Source organism: Candoia aspera, chromosome 6, assembly GCF_035149785.1.
Source record: "Candoia aspera isolate rCanAsp1 chromosome 6, rCanAsp1.hap2, whole genome shotgun sequence".
NCBI classification, from domain to species: domain Eukaryota; kingdom Metazoa; phylum Chordata; class Lepidosauria; order Squamata; family Boidae; genus Candoia; species Candoia aspera.
This window is the reverse complement of record NC_086158.1, coordinates 42,624-66,589: the sequence shown is the minus strand read 5'-3', so window position 1 is coordinate 66,589 and position 23,966 is coordinate 42,624. Positions and strand designations below refer to the sequence as shown.

The following is a 23,966-nucleotide window of genomic DNA, read 5'->3' as shown; positions in this document are numbered from 1 at the left end:
CACTCTCCCCCCGCAAAGGCGGAGGACAGAGGTGCAGCCTGTTCCCAACGCCAAGGGCCCAGCCTGCTTCCTCGGAGGGAGGGACAGGAGGAGGAGCAGGTTTAGGGAAGGGCCGGATTCCTTCCTTTGCTCGCAGGCTGGGGAGAGAGGAGAACCTCGCCACAGGCACAGGGCTCTTGCCATGAGGCACTCAGCGTGCTGTTTTGCCCTTCTGCTTTGCTTCCATACAGGTAGGGTGACATTTTGCTTGATCACGGTAGACTCAGACTCAAGAGACGCTTCTGGTGCAACTTACAGAGAACCCCCAGCCATTTATCTTCCATCACACATGGAGACATGCCTCTTCTAACTTTCAGCAGCGCGAGTTACTCCTGTATTTATTGGCAGAATTTTTGTGGGCTCATGCGTTGCTAGCCGTTATAATTTGAAGAAGAGGGGGAAAAGTATGTTCTAAAGTATGTTCCAGTGGGATCTGGGATTTTCTAGCCCTACGAACTTCTTCTCTTTGCGTTCTGGGCCATACAGAGATCCAGACCAAGAGGAAAATGGGTGTTTGTTTAATGGGCCACCGAGACCCCTTTGCTGCCCTCCAGATCTTTGCAAGCCCTCCTGGGAAGCAGTGTTCTCCTGCCACCACCAGGGCCCCTACAAACAAGAGCAGAGCTTGGCCCTTTCAGCACGGCTGAAACATCATGAATCCAGGGTGGGGGCACTGTTCAAAGAGCAAGGCTGCTCCTGCCCTCTGCTCTGGCGAAGACTTTGATTTCCAGGCCTCTTTCTGGAGAGGAGGGAGTGTTCACTGCAGTCCATTCCTCCTCTTGGGGGCAACAGCCAGAGTGACTGGTAGAGCCACAGAGATGGTGCCTCTGGTGGGAAGAGGAGAATCGGGTCTTCCTCTGCGGCTCTAGCCAACGGTCCCCGGCATCGGCCTTTCATGAGAAAACATGCCAACGGTCACAGCGCCAGCTGGGCTTGGGCTGTTCCTGCCTTCTTTTTCAGGTTCCTGGCCCCAAGCGCTGCGAAGGGGCTTCTGGGTTCTCGCTTGTTGAGACGGTTAACGCCTGGGCTGTTGCACTCCCTCTGGCCTCTGCTCAGGCAGGCTCTGGCAGTCTTCCTGTGATTTTGTTAGCCGGAAAAGCTTTAATCCAAACCCAGGTGCCTAAACTGAAAACCATGCTTTGTCTTAAGTTTACAGTGAGGTGAGCCTGGGTCTCAGCTAAGCGTTAGGAGGCTCATTCATGGGAATGCTTTGGCTGCCTGGCTGAACTGAGGTCTGGCCACCCAGTCAGGTTGGAGTTAGGCAGCACCCAAATCGAATCAAATCAAATCAAATCAAATCAATAAATAGAAGCAACCAGTCAATGGGAGAGACTAATGCACAACCTGGAGAGATGGTTATGATGATTTTCAGTAAATATTTTCAGCATAAATCTATTTCCTGTAGTAACTATTCTAGTGACTAGTGACTATCTCTGGAGAAGTGTTTATTTATTTATTTATCCAATTTATATGGCCACCCATCTCAACAAGGGACTGTGGGTGGCGAACAAAGTTAAAATAAAAACAATTATAACAGTTAAACTACATGGTGGCCGAGCAACATCAACCCAAATCACTAGCATAACCAAGAAGCAGGTCCCTGTACACCCTTGGGACGCCAGGCCCAGGCACAGAACCAGGTCTTCGGGCCTTACGAAGGACCAGCAGGGTCAGGCCGCCCTGATCTCCAGGGGAAAGAATGTCCCACAATCTGGGGGCTACAGCAGAAAAGGCACGTCTTCTAGGCCCTGCCAACCAACATTCATTGGCCGACGGGATCTGAAGCATGCTCGTCCTGCCTGACTGGAGTGGACAGGTAGAAACAACTGGTGAAAGATGGTCCGTCAAGTTTGCAAACATAATTTGTGAATGTGCTTGACTCTGGGCTGCCTGCTTCCTCAGCCAGGGATTTTTAACGGCTCTTTGTATGTGTGTGTCCATGCACGTGTTCATTTCAGCTGCCATGCTGAGCCTGCTGCGCTGGTGCACAGTCTCTGACCAGGAGTTGGCCAAATGCAGTGACATGAGCAAAGCATTCTCCAGGGCAAACATCCTCCCTGAACTGGCCTGTGTGAATGGTGGCTCAGCAGTCAATTGCACCTCTATGATTAACGTAAGTGAATTATTTGCTTCTGGGTCTGGAGTTTGTGAGGGGAAGGGAGCACAGAGCGAACTGTATGTTGGAGCTTTCTAACAGTTGAATTCATAATTGGTGGACATAGGGTAGGCTACAGCACAGAGAGTCGTCTTGTCTTGGTGGACTTTATTATTTATTTATTTATTTGAATGTATTAACCACTGAACTGCAATGGAGTCTGAGAGCATAGATGCTAGACTAAGAGGGCCTTTAGTCAAGGCTTTAGAATCGAGTTTCCATCAGCTCACTGGAAATTCTAACTCATGCATCCAACTATGCTTGGAACTGCAACCTTAGACTATACTATGGTTATATACCAATTAAATCAGCTTCTCATCTGACTTTCAACTAAAAATAAATGAATAACATTACAATTCAAATAACGTTAAATGTTACCCAAGCTTCACTGACTGCCTTTTTGAGATTGCAAAGGAAGTGTCCTGTAAGTTGATGTTTGTCAGCGTCATCCAAATGGTCCTCAAGAGAGAAGCAACCGCTCTCTTAATCTGGAGTCCCACCAAATGAATGCCCCTCCACAGAGGCAATGGAAGAGCTAGACCTTGCTGTTTATAACACAGACATAGTTTGTAAAGCACTGCTGGCCACCAGACAATGATTACTACTCTATCTTCATACCCCCTTTCCTGGGAAACATCTTAATGTTCTCTTACAAATGCCTCTTTCTGGATTCACAGACTCCATGTGCATTGGGTTGTGAGGACAGGCCTGGGGGAGAGTCATGGCATGGACTTCTGATGCTAAGGTTTATGAAGGAGGCATGAGGTTGTTCTCATCCCTCAGGATTCCTGACTGGGGAGAAGGAAAAGACTGCCTTTGCTAACCCCCTACAGTGTGGATTTGAGAAGGGCAGCAGAAGAAATGGCAAGTGAGGACGCCTCTGCCTGGTCTGCTCATTGTAGGGATCCATGGAAGTAGCCACAAAGGATGTGTGTGTCCATGGCGCTGAGGAGCAAGTGATCCTTAGCAGGGTGTGCCTGGATTGTCTGGGTGGTGGGACCCAAGGCCAGGGTTACACTCTTCCCCGCTAAGGCCTGTTTTCTGAGTCACAGACACGACTGTATACCTGCATTTCTCTTTCAGCAGCATTCAGTCAAAGCTTAAGAATAAAACGGAGATGAAACACAATGTAATAACTAGAACAGATTACTTATATCTGTTGCAAATCAAAATAAGGAGGCCATGACTGGCATACTGCATTCCTTAGGCCAGTTTCCAGTGTGGTGGAAAGAAACTTTGCTGGAAGTGCATGATGAAGGACAAAGGATTAGTGTCTTGGGCCAAGAAGTTACACAGAGCAGCCTCTGTGAGTAGAATGGAAAAATCCATTGCTTGCTGAAGGAGCCAGCTCCTTAATGCTGCAGACCTCTCCCAGGCTCTCCTCGGTATCTGTGAGGAGAGCATCTGGGGGAGACCTTAGGAGCCTTCTAGCTATTACCCTGAGCAAATCAAAGTTTTGGGGAAATTGACTGAGCATGCCACAATTGTGTGCTCCACTCTGTCATTGCCCTAAGAACTTTTCTCACGGTAGGTTGCCAGGGCTGCCTCCATTCTCACCGGAAAGTAGCAGTGCCATTCTCTTTTTGCATACAGTGGAATTTGGCTGATGCAATGACTGTGGATGGTGGCACCATTTACCAAGCTGGGAAGGAAAACGGTCTGAAGCCAGTGGTGGCGGAAGCCTATGGCCAAGGTAAATGGGTGGGTGGCAGCAACTGCCTGTTTTCAGGCAAGACTTATATAGCTGCACCATGTCATAAAGATTCTGCTTTGGATGAAGATGACAAAAATGGATGTGCTCTAGCCAGGAGATCCATAGGATTATCTGGCTGCCTCGTATATGATAGACCATTTAGCCACGCCCGAAAGTCTTAGGAGGCCCAGGGGACACCATGTGGAGGCGGTCTATCAATTGCCTAGGCCCTACGATGGGAATTTTGCTGATTTCCTGATGGCAGCTGATGCTGCAAAAGACTATATTTGTAATCTTAACGTTTGCTTTTAAGTTGTAATTGCCCTATGACCAATGCATGTTTTCTATATACCTTTTTATATTCCCAGTTTTTAAAAATATAATATATTTGTAATATGTATGATGTGCTGCCATACGATAAATAAGTAGATCTGCTTTGGACTAAAGAAGATGCCACAACACCACTGGCAACTTATAGGCCCACCGTCTTCTTTGTGCTCTGCCTTCCACTGATTTTATAGAATTGCTGATACTCCTATCCTAAGGTGGGAGAAAGCCACTTTTCTAAACTGATCCAGAAGAAGAAGCAAAAGTGTTGCTAACTCACTGCATACTGTTGAGGGCAAAATGCTCAGAAAGAGTCTAGTGCACAAAGCACTGATAATCTATGTCTATTTTCATTGGTCAATCAAGTACTTAACAAACGCGTTTGTTCTATTTTATGACATTTGGTGGAGTTTTTGGGTTTTAGAGCAGCTGGGTTCATTTGTGGCGTCAGCTGCTCCTCTATAAGTTCCTTCCTTCCTCTTCAAAAAGGACCTTTCATTCTGCTGTCCCTGATCAAAGTGCTGGTCTTGCCCTGACCAAGGAAGTTCGAGGGGTTTATCTACCTGCTACGGATAGAAAGTTACCACTGCATTCACCCTGCGTCCCTTCTTGGGAACACAGCAGAGAGAAACTGGCCTAAATGGTCTTACCTTTCCCTGCCTAGATGTTGGTACCTCCTATTATGCAGTGGCTGTTGTGAAAGCAGATTCCAATCTGACCATCAACCGGCTGAGAGGGGCTAAGACATGTCATACAGGGATCAATAGAACAGCTGGCTGGAACATCCCTGTTGGCTTTCTCCTTGACAGTGGTCGAATGCCGATGATGGGTTGCAACGTTTCCAAAGGTGAGTCCTGACTGGGTTGCGTCCTGTCAGCCCTTCAAGGTAGATCAGACTAGGAATGCAATGTTGTGTAGGTCTGTACAATACTACTCTTATTGTAAAGCTATAGTAACAGAATCTTGCAAATCTGAATTGGCTCTCCCCATCTCTCCCCCAGACTAAGACCTCTTTTATCTGGCCATTGTCTTGGTAGCAGCTTTCCTCCTGTCCCTCAAGGCCACTGCCCAACACATGTCCTGTGCAAGCAGAAGGCTGGCTATTGTGCTCAAATTCCCAACTTCAGGCCCGAGAGCCTTACTGAGTGATGGTCTGGTCACAAAAGGCCATCTTTTGTTCTGGAGGTTTTGAGCACATTCTCTGCAGCTGTAACTTTGCTCTGCAGTGGGCCATTGTGGTTGTCTGGAATGCTTGGCTATGAGAAAGGGGTCCCGTCACTGGAGGGGGCTTCTTGGCCTTTGGCTGGCCCACAAAATGGTTTTATCCACAGTTGTAGTTTTTCCTGAGGCAGGCAGGCAGGCAGGCTGAAGATGCTGCAACTCGAGATTCAGCTCTTCTTCTTCCCTTTCAGCTGTCAGTGATTATTTCAAGGCCAGCTGTGTCCCTGGAGCAGGTGAGAGCGGCCACCCTGCATCCCTCTGCGAACTCTGCAAAGGAGATGAAACCGGACAGAGCAAGTGTGAGCTGAACCCCAGAGAGGAATATTATGACTACGCTGGTGCCTTCAGGTATCTGTGATGGGCTGCCTGGAGAGTGGGGTGCTCTTTTCCTTGGAAAAGCCACAGTGGGGTCTGCTGCAAGGGTGGGGTGGATGAGCTCCATATTGCTGCAGAGCCCTGCCCCAGGCCAAGATGCCTCTTGGAAGTCCTTTGGGTGGGAACTGCAGACGGCCTGTGGCCAACGAGTGCTGGTGGCTTCCCACAGGTGCCTGGTGGATGGGCCAGGAGAGGTGGCCTTTGTCAAGCACACCACAGTGCCAGAAGCCACAGATGGTAAGCCATTAATCAGCATATGGGGGAGTAGAGTGCCCAGGACTGCACCTGGTGGCCTTCCACATGATGCCTGTTGCCTGTTTGATGAGGAGCCATTGTAGAAACTCTTTGAGTATGATTTTTGATCTAGTTATATATCCATTTAATTATCATCCATCCAGTTCACTGTAATTAATTTGCTAATCAGAAAGCCACAGGACACTTCGTTAGATGCTTGATTGAACTCAAGTTATTCCATGACTAAAGCATTTCCACAATCTGTTAAGGAAGTTACTTTAGTAGAGGAAAAAGATGAGAGTTATTCTTGACTTTAGTCTATATGCATTGCTGACAATCCATGCTGACCTGGTATTTTTCACATTATTTTCAAAGTGTTTACAGACCATTTGGTTGTAATTTTGTTTTTTAATTGGGTTTTTAATTTGGTTTTAAAGGGGATTATTGTGTTTTTACTGATTTTTTGGATTTTGCTTATTGGTTGTGGTTTTTGGTTGTTTTTAACTGTGTGAGCCACCCAGAGTGACAAATGTGAGATGAAAGAGAGAGAGAAGAAAGAAAGAAAGAAAGAAAAAGAAAGAAAACTTCTCTAGCATTTTCGCAGGTGTTGATGTCAGGCTGCCTGGTCAGTAATTCCCAGGATCTCCCCTTTCCTCCAGACACTTGGCCCTTTACCTGTACTCCAGGATTTTGCGAAGATAACGTAAAAAAAAGTAGCTACATCATCAGATGGTTCCTTCAGTATCTCAGCTGGCAGTTCCTCTTCCGGTCCTGGAGATTTAAACTCATTAAAACTGAGGAGGCGTTCCCTGATCACAAGTCATGTTGAATCTGCCCTTTCGTCCTGCTCTTCTTCAGCACTTTTTGTTGGAAAAGGCCAGATTGAGCAGCTCTGCTTTTTATTTGCTAACTGTTAGCACTTTGCCCTCTTTACTAAACTCCTAGGATACTGATTCTTCTCTTTTTTTTCTTTTGAACATATTTCTGTAATTCCTCTCCATTGCTGCTGTTAGTGTCTTTCACCTACCCCAGCATCTTCTGAGTGTTTGTGTTCCTGACATCAGCAGCACAGTCAGGAGCACTGCTTGTTCCCTTCCTTGGCTACCTGTCCTTCTTTCCACTTCCCACACATCCCTTTTTCATTCTCACATCTCCACTAAGCTTCTTGTATAACTGCTTCTCCTCTCTTTCATTTTTCTGTATTCAAATTGTGTGATCTTTTAGTATCTCCTTCTTTAGAAACTCCCACCCATTAGCTTCTCTTGCTGTGGAGTTTTATCTACCAGTATCTGGAGTTTATAAAATCCTGCTTTTCTGAAGTCTAAGGTTTGCTTTTGGCTAAGCTTTAATTTTAGCTTCCCTTAAATAAAAACTCCAGCATTCCACAGTCACGTCCTCAACCGAGTATTCCCTGTCAAGGCAAGGCTCACCAATCCTCTTGGGCCTTCTCCAAAGGAGAAAGTGGTCAGAAATTCCCCGGCAAGATGAACCTCGGCACAGCTGGTCTCCCATTGGTTCTTCGTAGTCAGTTCAGAGAGTCCAAACTGTGTGTGGGGTGTGTGTCTGTGTGTGTGTGGAAGAGAGAGGGAGGGAGGGAGGGAGGGAGGGAGGACTCCAGCCAGAGCAGGCCCAGGTCCCACTTTTATTCTCAAGGTGGTGCTGCGGGTTAAACCGCTGAGCTGCTGAGCTTGCCGATCGGAAGGTCGGCGGTTCAAATCTGCGTGACGGGGTGAGCTCCCGTTGCTAGTCCCAGCTCCTGCCAACCTAGCAGTTCGAAAACATGCAAATGTGAGTAGATTAATAGGTACCGCTTCAGCGGGCAGGTAACGGCGTTCTGTTTAGTCATGCCGGCCACATGACCACGGAACTGTCTACGGACAAACGCTGGCTCTTCGGCTTTGAAATGGAGATGAGCACCGCCCCCTAGAGTCGGACACGACTGGACTTCATGTCAAGGGAAACCTTTACCTTTACCTTGGAGAGGGACTGAGGGGAATCTGCTTTCCTAGAAATTTGTCCCTAACTGGAGGTTGAGGATAGGTGTGTACATATCTTTTGAACATTATCAGAACAAATGCACCTTCTTCCGGATAATTCTGGGTGTAGCATGTTTGTGTCAGTGCAGGAATTGGGCCTTGTAAGTTGTGTGAAACCAAATCAAAATGTAAAGCTTCAGCTATTGGGTCAGTAATAAGATGCTTGCTAGAACTTGAAGTTAAAAAAAGGAGCAGCCATTTTTTAAATGGCATATATTTATTCTTATTACTGTTCCACCTTCATTTTAAAATCAGCATAATGTATATTCTTCCTTTTAACCCCGGTGGGCCTGCTTGGGATGACCCATCTCTGTGTATGTGCACTGGCTTCAAGGGCACCTGTGAAGTGCCTGGCCCGGAGCTCGGCTCTGGTCTCTGGGTGGGATGGCAGGGGAGGCAAGGCCCCTTCGGCCTTTGGTCCTGGGTGTGAGCGCTGCTCTCATCTCAGGCCGAGCTCTGTCCTCCTGGAGCCTCGAGGACTTCCAACTTCTCTGCCGGGATGGAAGCCGGGCGGCAGTCACCGAGTGGCGGACATGTCACCTGGCACGCGTTCCTGCTCATGCTGTAATCACCAGACAGGACATGGAAGGAAGTCTCATCTTTGAACTGCTGAACCAAGGACAGGTGAGCCTTTCCCAGGCTCTGTCTGGCTTACAGGAATTTAGAGGGATTTGGGCCAGATTTGTGGGATGAGTGGATTCAGATTCTGCATCTGGCCACCCGCCACTCATACCATAGAACTTATTATGGAGACAGAAGCAAAACATGCCCTAAAGCATCTGATTTTATTAGTTTTGTATATTGATAATTTTTGATATGACTGTCTTGTCCTTGCATGCTGCTACTTGTGAGCCAACTGGAGCTGAGTGATTGAAACAACAGAAAGCACAAAGGGAGGTGCTGCAATGTGGGCAGGACTGCATTAATGGCACCACACAGGCCCAAGATTGAGGAGGCTCCCCAGTTTTTTAAAGGCGAGGGGGCTTATTTGCCTTTCTTAGTCTGGTTTAGTCTGCACACCAAGCAGTTCGAAAACATGCAAATGTGAGTAGATTAATTGGTACCGCTTCGGCGGGAAGGTAACGGCGTTCCGTGAGTCATGCTGGCCACATGACCCGGAAGTGTCTATGACAACGCCGGCTCTAAGGCTTAGAAACGGAGATGAGCACCGCCCCCTAGAGTCGGACACGACTGGACTTTACGTCAAGGGAAACCTTTACCTTTACCTAGTCTGGTTTGGGATATACTATAATGTTGTTGAAATTCCAAGGATTTTCTGTCTAAGCTTTTGGAGGGTTTGCGCTTTCCTTGCAAGCGTACAACTTGGGGGTGGGATCTCTTGGACTCATGGCCCAGCTAGAGCTGCGATGGAGGCCACGGCCACAGACGCTTTTGGCTAGTTTGCTCCTTCCTGGCGGGAGCGCTGAGGGCAGTGGCTCATGCCCTTGCCGTCTTCCGGTTAAGACTTCTGTGTGGGCTCTACAGAGACTGCCCTGGGTGGCCCAGAAACCACCACTGGCACAGCACAGAATGCAGCAGCCCTCCTGCTCACTGGTGGAAACCACGTCAGCAGAGTCAAAGTTGTGCAATGGGCCTGTCGCTGCTGCCAGGCCGAGTTTAAGGTCCTGGTGACCTTGCCCGTTACCTTTTGGTCTGCCCAATATGTGCCAGCCAGGAGTGGAGGGGATCCAGGCTCCCACCCCGAGAGCCTCAGGGCATGGCCTCCCTGTGGAACAGCTTGCTTGCCACATGCTAGTAATATTTAGGAAGTTGGTGAAAACGGTGCTTTGGAGACCCTTCAGAGAGGAGTGCCCAAGTAGGCAGGCAACGCTTTATGGGAATCCTGATTTGTAGCCATATGATTGTAAGCCATGTGGAGTTAAGATAATTTATTTTCAAATGCTTGGAAATAGATAATAAATAAAATGTCATGAAACCTTGTGATTTTCAGCAATTGTACCACTAGAAATTCATCAATGCAATCAGGGAGCTTAGAGGCTGTAAGCTGCCCATCCTTCCTCTAAGATATCCAAAGGACCTTCTACTTATGCCTTTATCTGCTAGACTCTTATCCCACCTTTCCTCCAAGAGCTCAAGGTAGCTTCCATGGAGATTTTCCTCCATTTTATTCCCATAGCACAATCGGTGAGGTAGGTCAGTCTGAGAGTGTGACTGGCCTAAGAGTTTCAGGCTGAGTATGGCTTGGACCTGGGTCTTCATGGTCCTTGTCCAACAGCTGCATCTCTATAGCATATTGGCTCTTCCTTCTTTTCTTTGGGTGACTCAGCCCCCAGAGGGAGAGGCCGCATTGTGTCTGCTTTGGCTCTTCAGCTGAGCTCTGAGGACAATCCTGCAGCTCAGCTCTCAGAAGAGCAAGGGATGACAGCTGCTAGACCTGACATGGGCTGGTAAAGCCTTTGGTTTCTAGCTGACATTTGGTCAAGTCCCTTTTCAACTTATCTGATTATGGCAGAGCTGAAGCATATTGTGGCTTTACTGTACCTTCAGGAATTCAGATGTTTTCCTAAGGAAGATGTGCTTTTCTCCCAATGTCACAGCAAAGGTTTAACGGTGGAGACTCCAGCTTCCAAATGTTTGACTCAACAGCCTATGGAGGAAAAAATCTTCTCTTTAAAGACTCTACCACAGAGCTGGTTCCCATTATGGAACAGACATACCAGGCTTGGTTGGGAGATGAATATCTGCATGCCATGCGAGGCTTGGATTGCGATCCTAAAAGTATGTCTTGCAAATTGCCTTTGTAACAAGAAAATGTCTTCTTGGTTCTAGCATCCTGAAGAGCTAGTGGAAGAGTGAACAGCATGGGAGAGAGAGGAAGGGAGAAAGGCAAACCAACTGTGTTTGTGGGACAACAGAATTTGACTACTGTACAGTAAAGATCCCAAAAGGGAGATTTGTCTTTTATTACTAACAGAGTATTCTAAGCTCTTTTCCAGTGAGTTTCCCATAATGGCCTCCAGGTTCTCTTTTCTGGATGCCCTGAGTCTGGTTTGATATCATGAGTATACTTAGGAATTTAAAATTTAGGACCCCACCAAGTATCTTGCTGCTGACACTTCTGCTTGCCAGGGAGAGAAGCAGTGGTCTGGTTTTATTGGATACTATAGGATCCTTGTGACTGTCCATGTACAGTAGCTTTAAATGGTCTAATTGTTTTTAACATTTGTATTGTTTGTGTGGCTGTTTTTTTTTTTTAAATGGTGCTGTTTATGTTTTAATTGTAAGCTCCCCAGAGTCACGAATGTGAGATGGGCAGCCATATAAATTGAATAAACAAACAAACAAATAAATAAAATACTAGATCAGACTAGTGCGGAGATAGGAACTCAGGATATGTCTCCATTGGCTTGTAAGGATGTAACCAGTTGCTTCTGCATTAAAAGCATTCATATGACTTTGGTGACCCTCTTCCTCTTCTGATGCAGGGTTACCAGAATTTCTGCGCTGGTGTGTCTTGTCAACAGAGGAGATCTGGAAATGCAGCAAGATGGCCACCGTCTTTAAGAGCCAGAATCTGAAGCCAGAAATCCAGTGTGTTTCAGCCCAGAGTCCAGAGCAGTGCATGCAGCATATTCAGGTGAGATGCTGAATGAAAGGTTGTGCAAGAACACCTGCCAGGGGTGTGTACATGTGGTGTTTCTTGCTTTCTCTTGGGGGCAGGCAGGCAGGCAGGCTGCAAGGAGCCTTGGCTCACACTGTGTGTGTAAACCTTGGGGATGTGCCTTCTCAGTGCAATAATAGGGCACTGGTGGACACAACCATCCAAAGAGAATATGTGTGTAAGTAACTTCCAGGACAGGTAGCCATGAGATGTGAAGAAATGCAGGCCTGGCCTTGAGAAAAGAATAAGTTTTTAGTAGGGGGACTTTCAGAAAATATTATTGTCCTGACAAGGAGGGAAGCAAGAGAGAGAAATTCAAAATAACCCCAGCTTGATGTGGTTAGGATTAAACTGGGGTAGTGAGAAAGTCTGACAGATTTTCAAGATTCAGTTATTCTACCTACAGCAATAAAGAGCCTTCCTGAAAATATTACTGCCCTGCCATGTCTGTTTCTTGGCCTGACCTATCTCAAAAGACTGACATGAGAAGAATAGCTGTCAAGAATAAAGTTTCTAGAGGTTATTTGTAATGAAAGGATCATTTGTTTCTCCATGGTAGTTGCTGGGAAAACTCCATGCACTCTTCCACTCTTTTGCATGAGCTTAATCCCACTGGGGGACCTGGCTGTGGAATCACAGAAGCTTGACTAGACAGCCTGAACTGCCCTTCCTCTTTTCATAGAGTCCTTTTTTTCTGGGCCAGTACAGAACGGGGGCAGCTGATGCCTTGGGACAAGACACCTGAGAAAGCCTACCAGCCCTGTCTCCTGATTGCCCACCCGGAGGCTTGATCTGGTCCTTCCATGCCAAGATTCCTTGGCAACTGTCATGGTCTGTGGGAATGACCTTGGGAGACAGGAGGAAGAGCCACAGACTGGACTGCCGTCATGTAAAAGATGGATTTAGGACTCATAGTTGTGCTTCTTGTCTGGACTACCTAGAAGGGCTAACAGCAAATTTGTTTGGGTTACAATGGCTGAATAGGCTGTCTGGGGAGAGAAGGGAGGGCCATCTTGCCTCATGACGCAGCCAAGTTTTAAAGGGGAGCATTCCAACCACACACCCATTTTAATTTCCTTTCAGAAAAGAGAAATTGATGCCGTGGTTTTGGCTGGAAAGGATATTTACGTGGCTGGGAAGACTTATGGTCTAGTGCCTGCTGCTGCAGAACACTATGCAGGTACGAACGTGGGTCTTTGTGTCAAAGCCGTTCTGCAGCTGTTTGTGGACTCAGCACCCTCAGTGAAGTGGAAATACTGTAGGAAGTCTTGGATAGAAGCGATTCCTTAGGACTTTTCAGTCCCTCCATAGTGGAGGCACTACAGAATGGATGCCACGTTCCTCTCCCATTGCTCCAGCCTCTCAGAGACCCTCCAGAGTTCTCTGGCTGAGACCAGCTCTGTTCATGCTGACATGATATTCTCTGTTCCTATCCCCCCACCCTGAGCTAGGGGGGGCTCAGTGTACCGGCTTGTGTTGCACCCTTGAGCTCACCAAAGGAAGAAGATGGCGCATGGAAACTGTTAAACCAGCTCTGTTGCACCTTTCTTTCCCAGTCGCTTATTTCCCTTTTTCTCTGTGATTAGCCTTCATTAACACATCTCAGGGAAGGTGCAATAGACAAAAATAATTAGAATAAAACAAATAATTTAACATTGAAGAATCATTTTGAATTGAGGGTAATTTTCCTTTCTAGTAGATATGTCCAATTTTCACTTGGTACCAAAGGGAGAAGGTGTCCATAACTGGTGGTCCACTGCTGAAAAGACCCTTCTTTGCATCTCCACAAAATATGCTGCTTGAGGAGATGCTCCCCCTCACAACCAGAAAGAACATGTTGCTTCAAGTATTGATGTTCCAAAGACATCTGAATACATTAGTACTGTGGAAATGCACCCGAAGCATATTGCCAGCTTGTAGATGAGGGCAGCAGCCACACTTTTCGTTTGGTTGGCCTTTGAGGGCTCAAGGGTCATGGACAGTGATATGCTGATGTCACCTGAGTAGGTAGGGCTGACTTGGGGGACTTTAAGCTTAAGGCACACATTTCACCTTAAAATGCCTACTTCACCAAGAAGGGCCTACAATTTGGTTCCAATCATTCCAGGACCACCTGTGGTTATACTGTATTGCTGGTGTAAAACCAATAAAATGTCTTCTAATTTATGTTCCCCAAAGCAGTTCTTGCTTGCTGCATGCTCCCAGTCAGTCCTGAAATGACTGAAATGACTGAAATAGGGAAGCACCGATGCACTGATCTGTGGGCATAGATCGCCCCATCCTGGAATGTTGTGGGATGTGCAGCTCTTTGGCCTAAAGCATATTTGCTCACCAACGCAACGTGAGCCTTTGCTAAGAAAAGGTGGATGTGAAGAACTCGGAAGGAAAGTATCAGCTACTTCAGGGTAACCACAGTCCCAGGCAGGGTGAAAACTGAACCCCGTTCCAAGACCTGGAAGCCACCAGGCAACAGAGCCTTCACCTTGTGGGGATTCCGCTTCAGAGCCCCCAGCTAGAATCACAGAGCAAAGGGGTTGGAAGGGACCCTGAAGGTGTCCTAGTCTGATCCCCTGCCGAGGGCAGGACTCCTCAGAGCATCCCAGACAAAGGGCTGTTCGACTGTGGCTTGAGACCCTCTCATGTCGGCACCCCCACAGCTTCAGGAGGCCGGCTCTTCCATGCTTAATGACATCCACAGGGAATTCTTCCTTATTCTGTGTTTGGATCTCCCTCTGAAAAGCTTCCACTTGCTGGTTCTTGTCTTACCTCAAGAGCTGCAGAGGTTAAATCCACTCTTTCCCTGCGACAGCCCTTAAGCTATCATGTCTTAGCCTTAGGGTGAACATAGCCTTCCAGACCCCACCAAAGTAGACTGAGATGGCAAGGAGTAATGTACTTTTCTGCACACAGAGGGGTGTGATACTGTATGCTTTTACTGAGCTTTGAGCCTTCTGGTATGTCAGAAATGTCCAAATGAAAAACATATGCAACAAGTGGCCCTCTGGCAGCCCTCAGAAGTCTTCTGTGATGTGCGCTTAGAGGCAAGATTGCGGAACAGGACACCTTGTTGTTGTTTATTTGTTTAGTCGCTTCCGACTCTTTGTGACTTCATGGACCAGCCCACGCCAGAGCTTCCTGTCGGTCGTCAACACCCCCAGCTCCCCCAGGGACGAGTCTGTCACCTCTAGAATATCATCCATCCACCTGGCCCTTGGTCGGCCCCTCTTCCTTTTGCCTTCCACTCTCCCTAGCATCAACATCTTCTCCAGGGTGTCCTGTCTTCCCATTATGTGGCCAAAGTATTTCAGTTTTGCCTTTAATATTCCCTCAAGTGAGCAGTCTGGCTTTATTTCCTGGAGGATGGACTGGTTTGATCTTCTTGCAGTCCAAGGCACTCTCAGGATTTTCCTCCAACACCACGGTTCAAAAGCATCTATCTTCCTTCTCTCAGCCTTCCTTATGGTCCAGCTCTCGCAGCCATATGTTACTAATGTTAAGGTGTTACAGGACACCTTAAGTCTTGCTTTTACTCCCCCCCCTTCCTCCCTCCCTATGTGCAGATGGAGATACTACCAGCACATACTACGCAGTGGCAGTGGTGAAGCGAGCAACTTCTGATGTCTTCACTATCCACGAGCTACAGCATAAAAGGTCCTGTCACACAGGCTATGGGCGGATGGCTGGCTGGAACATACCCATTGGCCTCTTGCTGCAAAAGGGATTCATTCAGCCCCAGGAATGCAACGTTCTCAAAGGTAAAGGGGCAGGGGTGATCAGGGGTGCCAACTGAGGACAGGGTACCTAGAAGCCCTCACTGATAACCTAAGCAGGGGCTTATAGGAGTTCAAAAAAGGACGCCGTGAGACAATCCTGGCAAAATGATGCCTATCAGATCCTGAAGAATCAGGAACAACTGAACGACATCGACGAGTCCTATCAGACAATCCCAGTGAGGAGAGAAACTGGGGGACAGCAAAAGAAGCCAGTGACTACGCAAAATAAACTTAGTGAAGATCTACAAACGACTCATTAAGGAAGATTACAGATAGGCAGCCCTGAACTGTGTAGCTGGTGTAAAAAAAGCAAAAGCTCAGAATGAGTTGAAATTACCAAGGATGCCAGGAATAGCAACAACAGCAACAGAAGCTTTTACAGATAGGTTTAAAATAAAAGGAAAAAAGTCAGCATATCAGCTTTTCAGTGAAGGAGACTGAACTGTAACTGACCATGAACAATCACTTGATCTTGAAATAGTTCATTACTTTCAGACCAGCCTGCTCTGCACAGAACCAAAATACTAGCAAGTAACAAAGATAAGGCAGAGTTCCTCCTGTTTGGGTTCAATCTTCAACAACAAAGAGCATAATCCACCAGGAAATTTTGAAGGGTGGTACAAAGGGGCATGATTGAAGCTTGAAACTGGTAGAAATAAGGTCCGGAATACCTCTTTACTCTGAATGAGTATAGAGCTCTGGGATCAGCTGAACTGCACCCTGGGGCACTAAAGGAACTAGCTGATGGTATGGGTGAATCCTTACATATTATCTTTGAGAAATCTTGTGCTGGATGACTGGAGAAGAGCATATGTTCTCCCCATATTAAAAAAGGGGAGAGAAGACAATCCAACCATTTTTCTCAAGGCCCAACATAGTCAGCTATTACATACTATCTTCATGGGAATTGAATTCTGGCTGTCTGATCATCTATCTCCGTTGCCTTTCTCTGAACCCATTCCAACTTCTCTGAATCCTTCTGAAAGGGTGGTGCCCAGAACTGGACACAATACTAGAGGAGGGGTCTTATCAATGCAGATTAGAATTAAGCAGTAACTTTCTATGACTTAATAAATTGTGCTTCTATTGAAACAGCCTAAAACTGCATTATCCATTTTAGCAGCCACATCACACCACTTGCTTCTATTTAGTTGCTAGGCAACTAATTCCAAGATTTCCCCCCCCCCCACAAATACCCTTACCAAGCCAGGAATGCTAAGCATTATATTCTGTGTTTGAGAAACTCCATGTGGTGTTTGTGGACTCATCACCACCCTCTGCGATTGCTTAATTTAAGAAAGGGGGAGCAACTGAAGCTCCTACTGCAGGAAGCTGCCAGATGAATGAAGCGCCCCAACCTCTCCAGTCTGACTTGGACTACAGAGCTCCAGTCAGGGCAAGGTGGCGATAATCCTCCAAGGCCTGGGCAGATCCAAGGCTGAGTTCTTTCCGAGGTTGCCCTCAGCTAATGGACCCTCCCTGGCTCTGTTCTTCTTGTTCCAGCGGTGAGTGGCTTTTTCTCTGCCAGCTGCATTCCCACAACTGAGAATGAGGGCTACCCTGCCAACCTCTGTGAGCTGTGCATCGGTGACAGCAAGGGAAATTTCAGGTGCAATGCCAGCAACCAGGAAACTTACTATGGCTACACAGGAGCCTTCAGGTAATGGGACTATTCCAGGCAGCTTCACTTCCAATTTAGGGAGGAGCAAGCTTCACACCGTGTCCTCTGTACTAAGTTACTCATTTTTGTTTACTTTGAGTGTCAGTTCTGCATGATTACTACCAAAATGGAGAATTACTGAGTTTTATCTACATTTGGGTGCAAAAAATATGGAGAAGAATAGATGTTGGCTATTAAAAAAAACAGGCAGGAGACAAAATGTTCTCAACATCAGCAAAGTTTGTTTAGTGCTTTTTCAGCTGTGGGAACAATGCCTCTTGCACCTTTGCTGACTACGGCACATGCACATGCATACACTATCCCCTTTCCCACACGCAGACCAGGCACAATGGCTGGGAGAATGGAAATAGCCAGTTTCCCTCTTCCTTGGAGCATTATTTATAAAAATAATAAAGGCGGGATAGAAAATAAATAAATAAAATAAATAAAATTGCTTTGCAAGGAGGGAGGGGGAAGCAACATACCACATGCCCGACAGAGTCATGAGAGGAGGAGGAAAACCACATGGCTTCCCCTTTCTTCCAGAACACCTATCAGGAAGGGTCAAAATACCTGGAGACCTTCCACCCCACCTCTGTGGAACAGAAGAGAGCAGCAGGGTGCATGGGCTGACCTCAGGGCGCTTGGGGGGGGCCCTTTTGCTCTGTAAGGCACCTTTTTGGGAGGGAGGGGTAGCCTATTGACCTGCTTGCATCCCTACAGCAGAGTGGCTAATGTGACCACTAGTCTCCTTGCAGATGCTTAGCAGACGGTCGTGGTGATGTGGCCTTTGTCAAGCACAGTTCGGTCTTCGAAAACACAGATGGTATGTGGGTACTCTCGTCATACTGGTGTGTTGGATGTTGCCATTTCTGAAATGCTTCAGACGCTCCCTCATTCTTTCAGGTCATAATACAGATGCCTGGGCCTCCATGCTTCGGTCTGGTGACTTCCAGCTCTTGTGTCCAAACGGTGCCCGTGCTGAAGTTGCCCAGTTTGCTGGGTGTCACTGGGGCCAAGTGCCTCCTCGTGCCATCATGGTCCACCCAGACACCAACGCACTGGTTGTGTATGGGCTTCTGGATAAGGCTCAGGTAGGCTTAATCTGAGAAGCGGAAGAAAGCCTACTGCCTTTGAACTCAGTTACATTCCTTTGCGTGACTGGGTGATTTGTTTTCCTCCATTATTTTTCAGAAAGGTTTCAGTCTGGCTTGGTGAGCCTGCCATCAGAGACCAGGCTGGGAATAGAAGACAAGGGACTTTACCGCTAGCTTTTGATTATTATTTTTCTGCTCAAGTTTGACACAGAAATAGATGACATAACAGCAGGAAATAAAAAACAAACTAAATAGTCTGGATTTGTACAATATGCAAACAAAACAAGAAAACCAAGATTGAAACAACCAAGCTTTGCTTATTGTGTGAATGCAGCCACTAGAACTTTACCAGACCCAGTTAAGTGTGTTGTGTAAACCCAAGGAGACAACTATATGATATGGCTACATAACAGGCAAACTGAATTTTAGCTGCAGCGTTACAAGTATTATTTTCAAATGATGAGACAGAATAGTCCTACTCTATTCTGCACTGGCTGATTCCACCTAGAATGGTTTGTATAGATCTGAGCCCAAGCTGGAGAAAAAATTGGAATACTACAAACAAGAGCAAAAAGAATTTTCAGGGGATTTGAATTAAGTCCTACAAGGAGAGATCAATGGAAGTGGTCATTTAGCTCTGAGAAGACTGAGAGAAGAAGACAAAACCTGTTTGTCACTTCATATGGAACACCACTGGAGTGTGGGGATTATGGGGCTGGAAGACCCAGGTTCAGGTGCACTCTGGGACCAGCCTGTCTCTCTTGCAGCTCAACCTACCTCTCAGGGTTGCTGTTACAGGAATAAAGGAAGATCCCCCAGTAAGAGTCACTGATCTGAGATGGGTGGCTATATAAATTGAATGCATGAATGAATAAACAAATAAACAAATAAATAAAAATAAGTTGCCTTGAGCCCCTGGAGGAAAGGCAAGATATAAACCTAACAAATAAAATAATAAACAATAGTCTTAGAGTGCAGCATACAGAACGTAAGCCACAGGTGACTTATTCCGATGGAACGTTAGGAAAAAGTCTTAAAAGTGAGCAAAAGAACAATTTCCCTCCTCCTCCAATATGTAAAACATGTTTCTTGAACCAAACACCATAACACAGACAACACATTTACACTTCTTGGATAAGGGCTGCAGTAAAGGATTCTGCACTGTTAGCACAACAGCATTCACATGGGGAAGCACAGGAACATGAAAGATGGTGTTTATATGTCCCTTATTCCAGAAAGCAAGCCCCATCACTGGGAAGGCCTGTCTGCAAGCTCCAGGGGCGGGGGCTACACTAGAAGGTGCTCACTACACAGTGTGGAGGAACTTGTTAGTGGACACACATGCTTTACACCCTCACACCTCCATAGGCTAGTCTTTATCCAAGGCTTTGGGTTTATCATGTCTAAGTGGCCATCTTGTTAATGATATTGTGGGAAGATTGCAGCAGCTGATAAAGACAGACAAAAATCACAGGTTTATTTGTATGGACGTAGCACGTTGCGTGGATACTGTGTTTTGCTAGCCCAGCTTAGAGTTCGGCATGTCTGGAACCTCACGTTTCCTGATGGCTGAAGCTGTGTCTGATATGCAGCGCGGCAACGGTTGTGCTCTGGGCAAGTCTCTGGCTGCTCCTGTGCGCCTAAGGAGCAGCAGCCGCCTGCCCAGCAGGGTCCCAGCAGCTCCTGGCAGAGCATGGTCTTTGGCAGATGCTTTGAAATGGATCCCAAGTGGTGTGTCACAAAAACTTTTGCTTAATCTTCAGGATTTCTTTGGTAAGGACAACACCACCAATGGATTTAAAATGTTCAGCTCAGCAGACTTCCAAAAGCAGGATTTAATCTTCAAGGATTCCACTGTTGCAATTGTGCCAGTCGGGGAGAGAAGAACATTCAAGTCCTGGCTGGGGCAACCGTTCCTGGACTCTTTAGAAGGTTGGGAATTCTCCCAGTGCTCAAGAGCTGGTAAGTCGATCTTGCTTTGGAAGTTGTCTTCCCCCCGCCCCCGCTTCCTGTTGATAAGGAAAGCAGCTCTTTAAATAACAACTGCTAGGAAGAACCTTACATTTCATGGGCTGATGTCCTAACAGCCAGGAACCACGCTGAGACAAGGAGTAGGTCTCTAGTGTTTTATTACTGCTACATAACAGAGAATCCTAACAAACTGAAGAAGCGTGGGAAAACCCAGACATATAAACCCCAAAGACTAAGGCGGGCCTGATCTGTGTCTCTTTGAATGGCCACCTAATTCCTCAGTACTACGCATGCGCTTTACAGCCTGGATGGGAGCCCCCTGCTCGCCATCCTCACTCATGACATCTGGTAATGTAGAGGACACCAATTTCGTCTCTTCCATTCCATTTATAGAAAGCCAATCTGGAGATGAAAAATGACCCTTGAGCCTGAAGCCAATTTAGTGGCCTGCTAGAACCACTGAAATGGAGCAGAGCTTATAACACAGCTGAGAAGCTGGCACAGAAAGATTAGATAGCTTCAATGAGCACATCAGAGAAACACATGTTGTTACACATTCAGCCCTCCCAAGCATAAAGAATCACACACTTAGACAGATTAGGTTAAGATAAGTAAAAGAATTCTTACTGACTTTATCGTTGCTTCTGTAACATCCATCTTGGTGGAAAAGATGAAGTTCCTTTGTTCTTCTTTTCTTTCTAAATACTTAGTTTGTCCTAAACTCTCAGCCCTTTGGCTGCCAAGAGCTGCGTGGAAGAAAGGGGCAGAATCCTTCATCAAGGCCCAAGCACATGGCCCTGATGAACGGAGAGCAGAGCAGCATGCTTGCTTCTCCCTGGGTGGAAGAAGGGGAAAGAGAGAAAGAGGAAGTGGGAGTGGCAACAAACAGCTTCCTCGGAGTTGCATTGTGGGACAACTCAATTTACATGCTAATTCACATGCTAATGAGGCATGCTGGATTTGCCAGGACTTCCAACAGAGCCTCCCTGAATGATTCACGCCAATCTCTTACTTCTTTCAGATTTTAAGGATTGAAGGTGTGGGGTGTATGTATGTATGTAGTAAACAGCAGAGCTTATGTTTCAAATGCAAACAGTATTCCATTCTATTCCTAGCATCTGCAATTAACAGATGCAGCAGAAACAAAGCCCTGTACACACCCAACTACTTTCAATGTCAGAGACCCATTTAGAGGCACTTCCAAATCAGAATGCACCATATTGGGATGGACTTCAGGCTGACTCTGTATGTTCAGTCTAGATTGCTAATGCTGTTTGTCTTTATTTTTGTTATACCCCAGCATCCAAGCCTGTGAATGTTATTCCCCTACTGGTGACAATTCTGACTCTTGCAACCATTTCCTCTGCATGATCCACAACTCAGGTACAATATAAAATGCAACCACAAGACTTAATATCTTAGGCAATCATCATGAAATCAATCAATGATTGTGGAATATTTTACTTTCCTTCCTCACCAGCCTGCATACTGTGCATTCTATGGATGAATTGATAGGCCAGATGTTTTAACCATGGTTTGTTGAGCAAATCATAGTGACCTTATTTGCACATAATGCTGAGACATAATGGGTGGACTTGCACATCATATAAACTCAAAGGCTATCAAGCCATATTATGTGGCAGTGTTGTGTGTGAATAAGGGCCTTCTCTAAACTTGCCTTATCATTTGACCTGTCCTATCTGGGAGATAGGGCTGTTCTTTTTTTGGCAAGTGTCATCAGCTGTACTGATCTGGAGTACTGTAAGAAAGACAAAGAGGCATTCTTGGTTGAACTTACATCTACTCGCTTACATTTGCTTGCAGGGATTCATTATGGTATGCAATTCTTTTTGCTCTAGAACAGGACATTATTATGTATGTTAAGTAACATGAGATTCTTGTTGTGGATTATAAAGCATGACGAGTACAAAGAGAAGATACGCCAGCATACTGTAGATGATCTTCCTGCCATTTCTGCTTTGGCAGCAAATGTGGATAGCCATACGCCCTTCTACCAAAGGTGGTGGGGGTGGGAAACGTTCACTCCCTGCAGGATCCAACTTCAATAGATAAAACATATTGATTGCAGGATTCAGATTACTCTCCTTCACTGATATATGTACTCTGTTTTTGATTTGGCATGTTCAATAAAGTCTTACTTGATCCCAGCAGTTCTAAAAGCCTTGGTGTTTTTTGCAGATTTGAGATAGGAACCTTTTAAAATAAAAAATGCACTGCTTTTATATATAACAAAAGAAAAAGAATAATAACCAACAAGAAATTAAAAAAGAAAACAGAAAAGCTTAAAAAATAAACAGAAAAAAGGAAAGCTGTGGATATGTACAATGGAACTGAGTCGATTGGAGTCAGGCAGTATCCAGGTAGAATAAAACAAACAAAGAAATCATATTTTAAATAACAAATTAAACCTTGTTCACATAGAATCATATCAATCAGGCTTTCTAGAGCACTGGTAGAAGCTCAATTCATATACAGAAGGGGCATGCATATCTTCCATCCTGCTTTTAAGCTGCATGTACGAGACTTTCCACCAGTGTAAAACAATTTTCCTAATTCCTGCCCACACACCATAAATTCTCCATTTCTAAGTTTTCTAAATTTCTAAATTTTCAGAATATTATTTAGTTTCTAAATTTTCAGAATATTATTTTCTAAATTTAGTTTCTAAATTTTCAGACCGACAGGAAGCTCTGGCGTGGGCTGGTCCATGAAGTCACGAAGAGTCGGAAGCGACTAAACGAATAAACAACAACAAATTTTCAGAATATTATTTAGCATCACATTCCCACCTTTGAGCCTTATTTTCTTTCTCAGTACCCTAATTTCAATCTTACATATATTATACCAAAGCAGCATTGCTGTACAACAAGTCCCTTCAGATTCTATTACCCTTCCAACAGAGGCTGAAATCTAACCTTTGCTCTACATGCTCAGGATCATCCAACAGATTAACAAATGTATTTAACTGAATTCCTCTCATTATTCCAAACTGCCTGTAAGTTTCCCAAATCAATGGTAAATGAAAGCTGACTCTTTCTCTAACAATATCAATAATGAACAAGCTTGAGAAGCAATTAATACATCATATCCAAATAGTAAGATCAGAAGGTGTTTTAATTGAACATATTGCCCTTTAGCAGTTTAAGGCAATTCAATTAATTTTTGAAAAACATTTTAAAAAACTGATTAGCAAGAAGCTGGCCCAAAGTACTGACACCTTTTTTTGCCCATTAGCTCCAAAAAAAGTATTTACCAGCAAACAATTGGATTGTCCAAAAAGACCATCTCTCATCTTCACATTAAAGTTCACATCAAGAAAACCTAGCAGTCTAACAATCACACTCATACACAAATTCAGTAACCTTTCCATCACAGGTATTAATATAGGAATCCCGCCAAGAAGATATTCAAAATAAGACCTTTATTGCTTACTGCTACATCTTTAATGGAAGAGAAACAAGATTGTGTTGAAAGGAGAAGTGGGAAGGTAAAATACCTGCTGGGTTGTATCAGATGCATCTTTTCCAGCATTCTGCTCCCAATTACTCCCCAGAAGTACTCGGGAAGCCTACAAGCAGCAGGATCTCTAGTGTGTTCTACTTCCTTTTGTCTTAAAGATGGACAAAGTCTGCTGCAGCGACTGTGGGCAGGTGTCATGATCGCCGTTACGATGTTGCAACATCGTAACGGCTCGCATGACAAAGCGCAGATACGTGTCAATGACTGGAGAGGTGCGGGTGAT

General features: G+C 45.7%; 1 protein-coding gene across 1 annotated transcript; it reads left to right on the top strand.

The window, feature by feature from the left end:
• MELTF (melanotransferrin) lies at positions 1-22,368 on the top strand. Its single transcript, XM_063306198.1, has 16 exons — positions 1-230; positions 1,998-2,152; positions 3,788-3,887; positions 4,879-5,061; positions 5,627-5,783; positions 5,980-6,047; positions 8,529-8,704; positions 10,639-10,819; positions 11,527-11,678; positions 12,786-12,882; positions 15,263-15,457; positions 16,979-17,135; positions 17,894-17,961; positions 18,042-18,229; positions 19,996-20,194; positions 21,504-22,368. Exons 1-16 carry the CDS (start codon positions 182-184, stop codon positions 21,572-21,574), a joined length of 2,196 nt encoding a protein of 731 aa, XP_063162268.1. The 5' UTR covers positions 1-181; the 3' UTR covers positions 21,575-22,368.
• Positions 22,369-23,966: the final 1,598 nt, after the last annotated feature.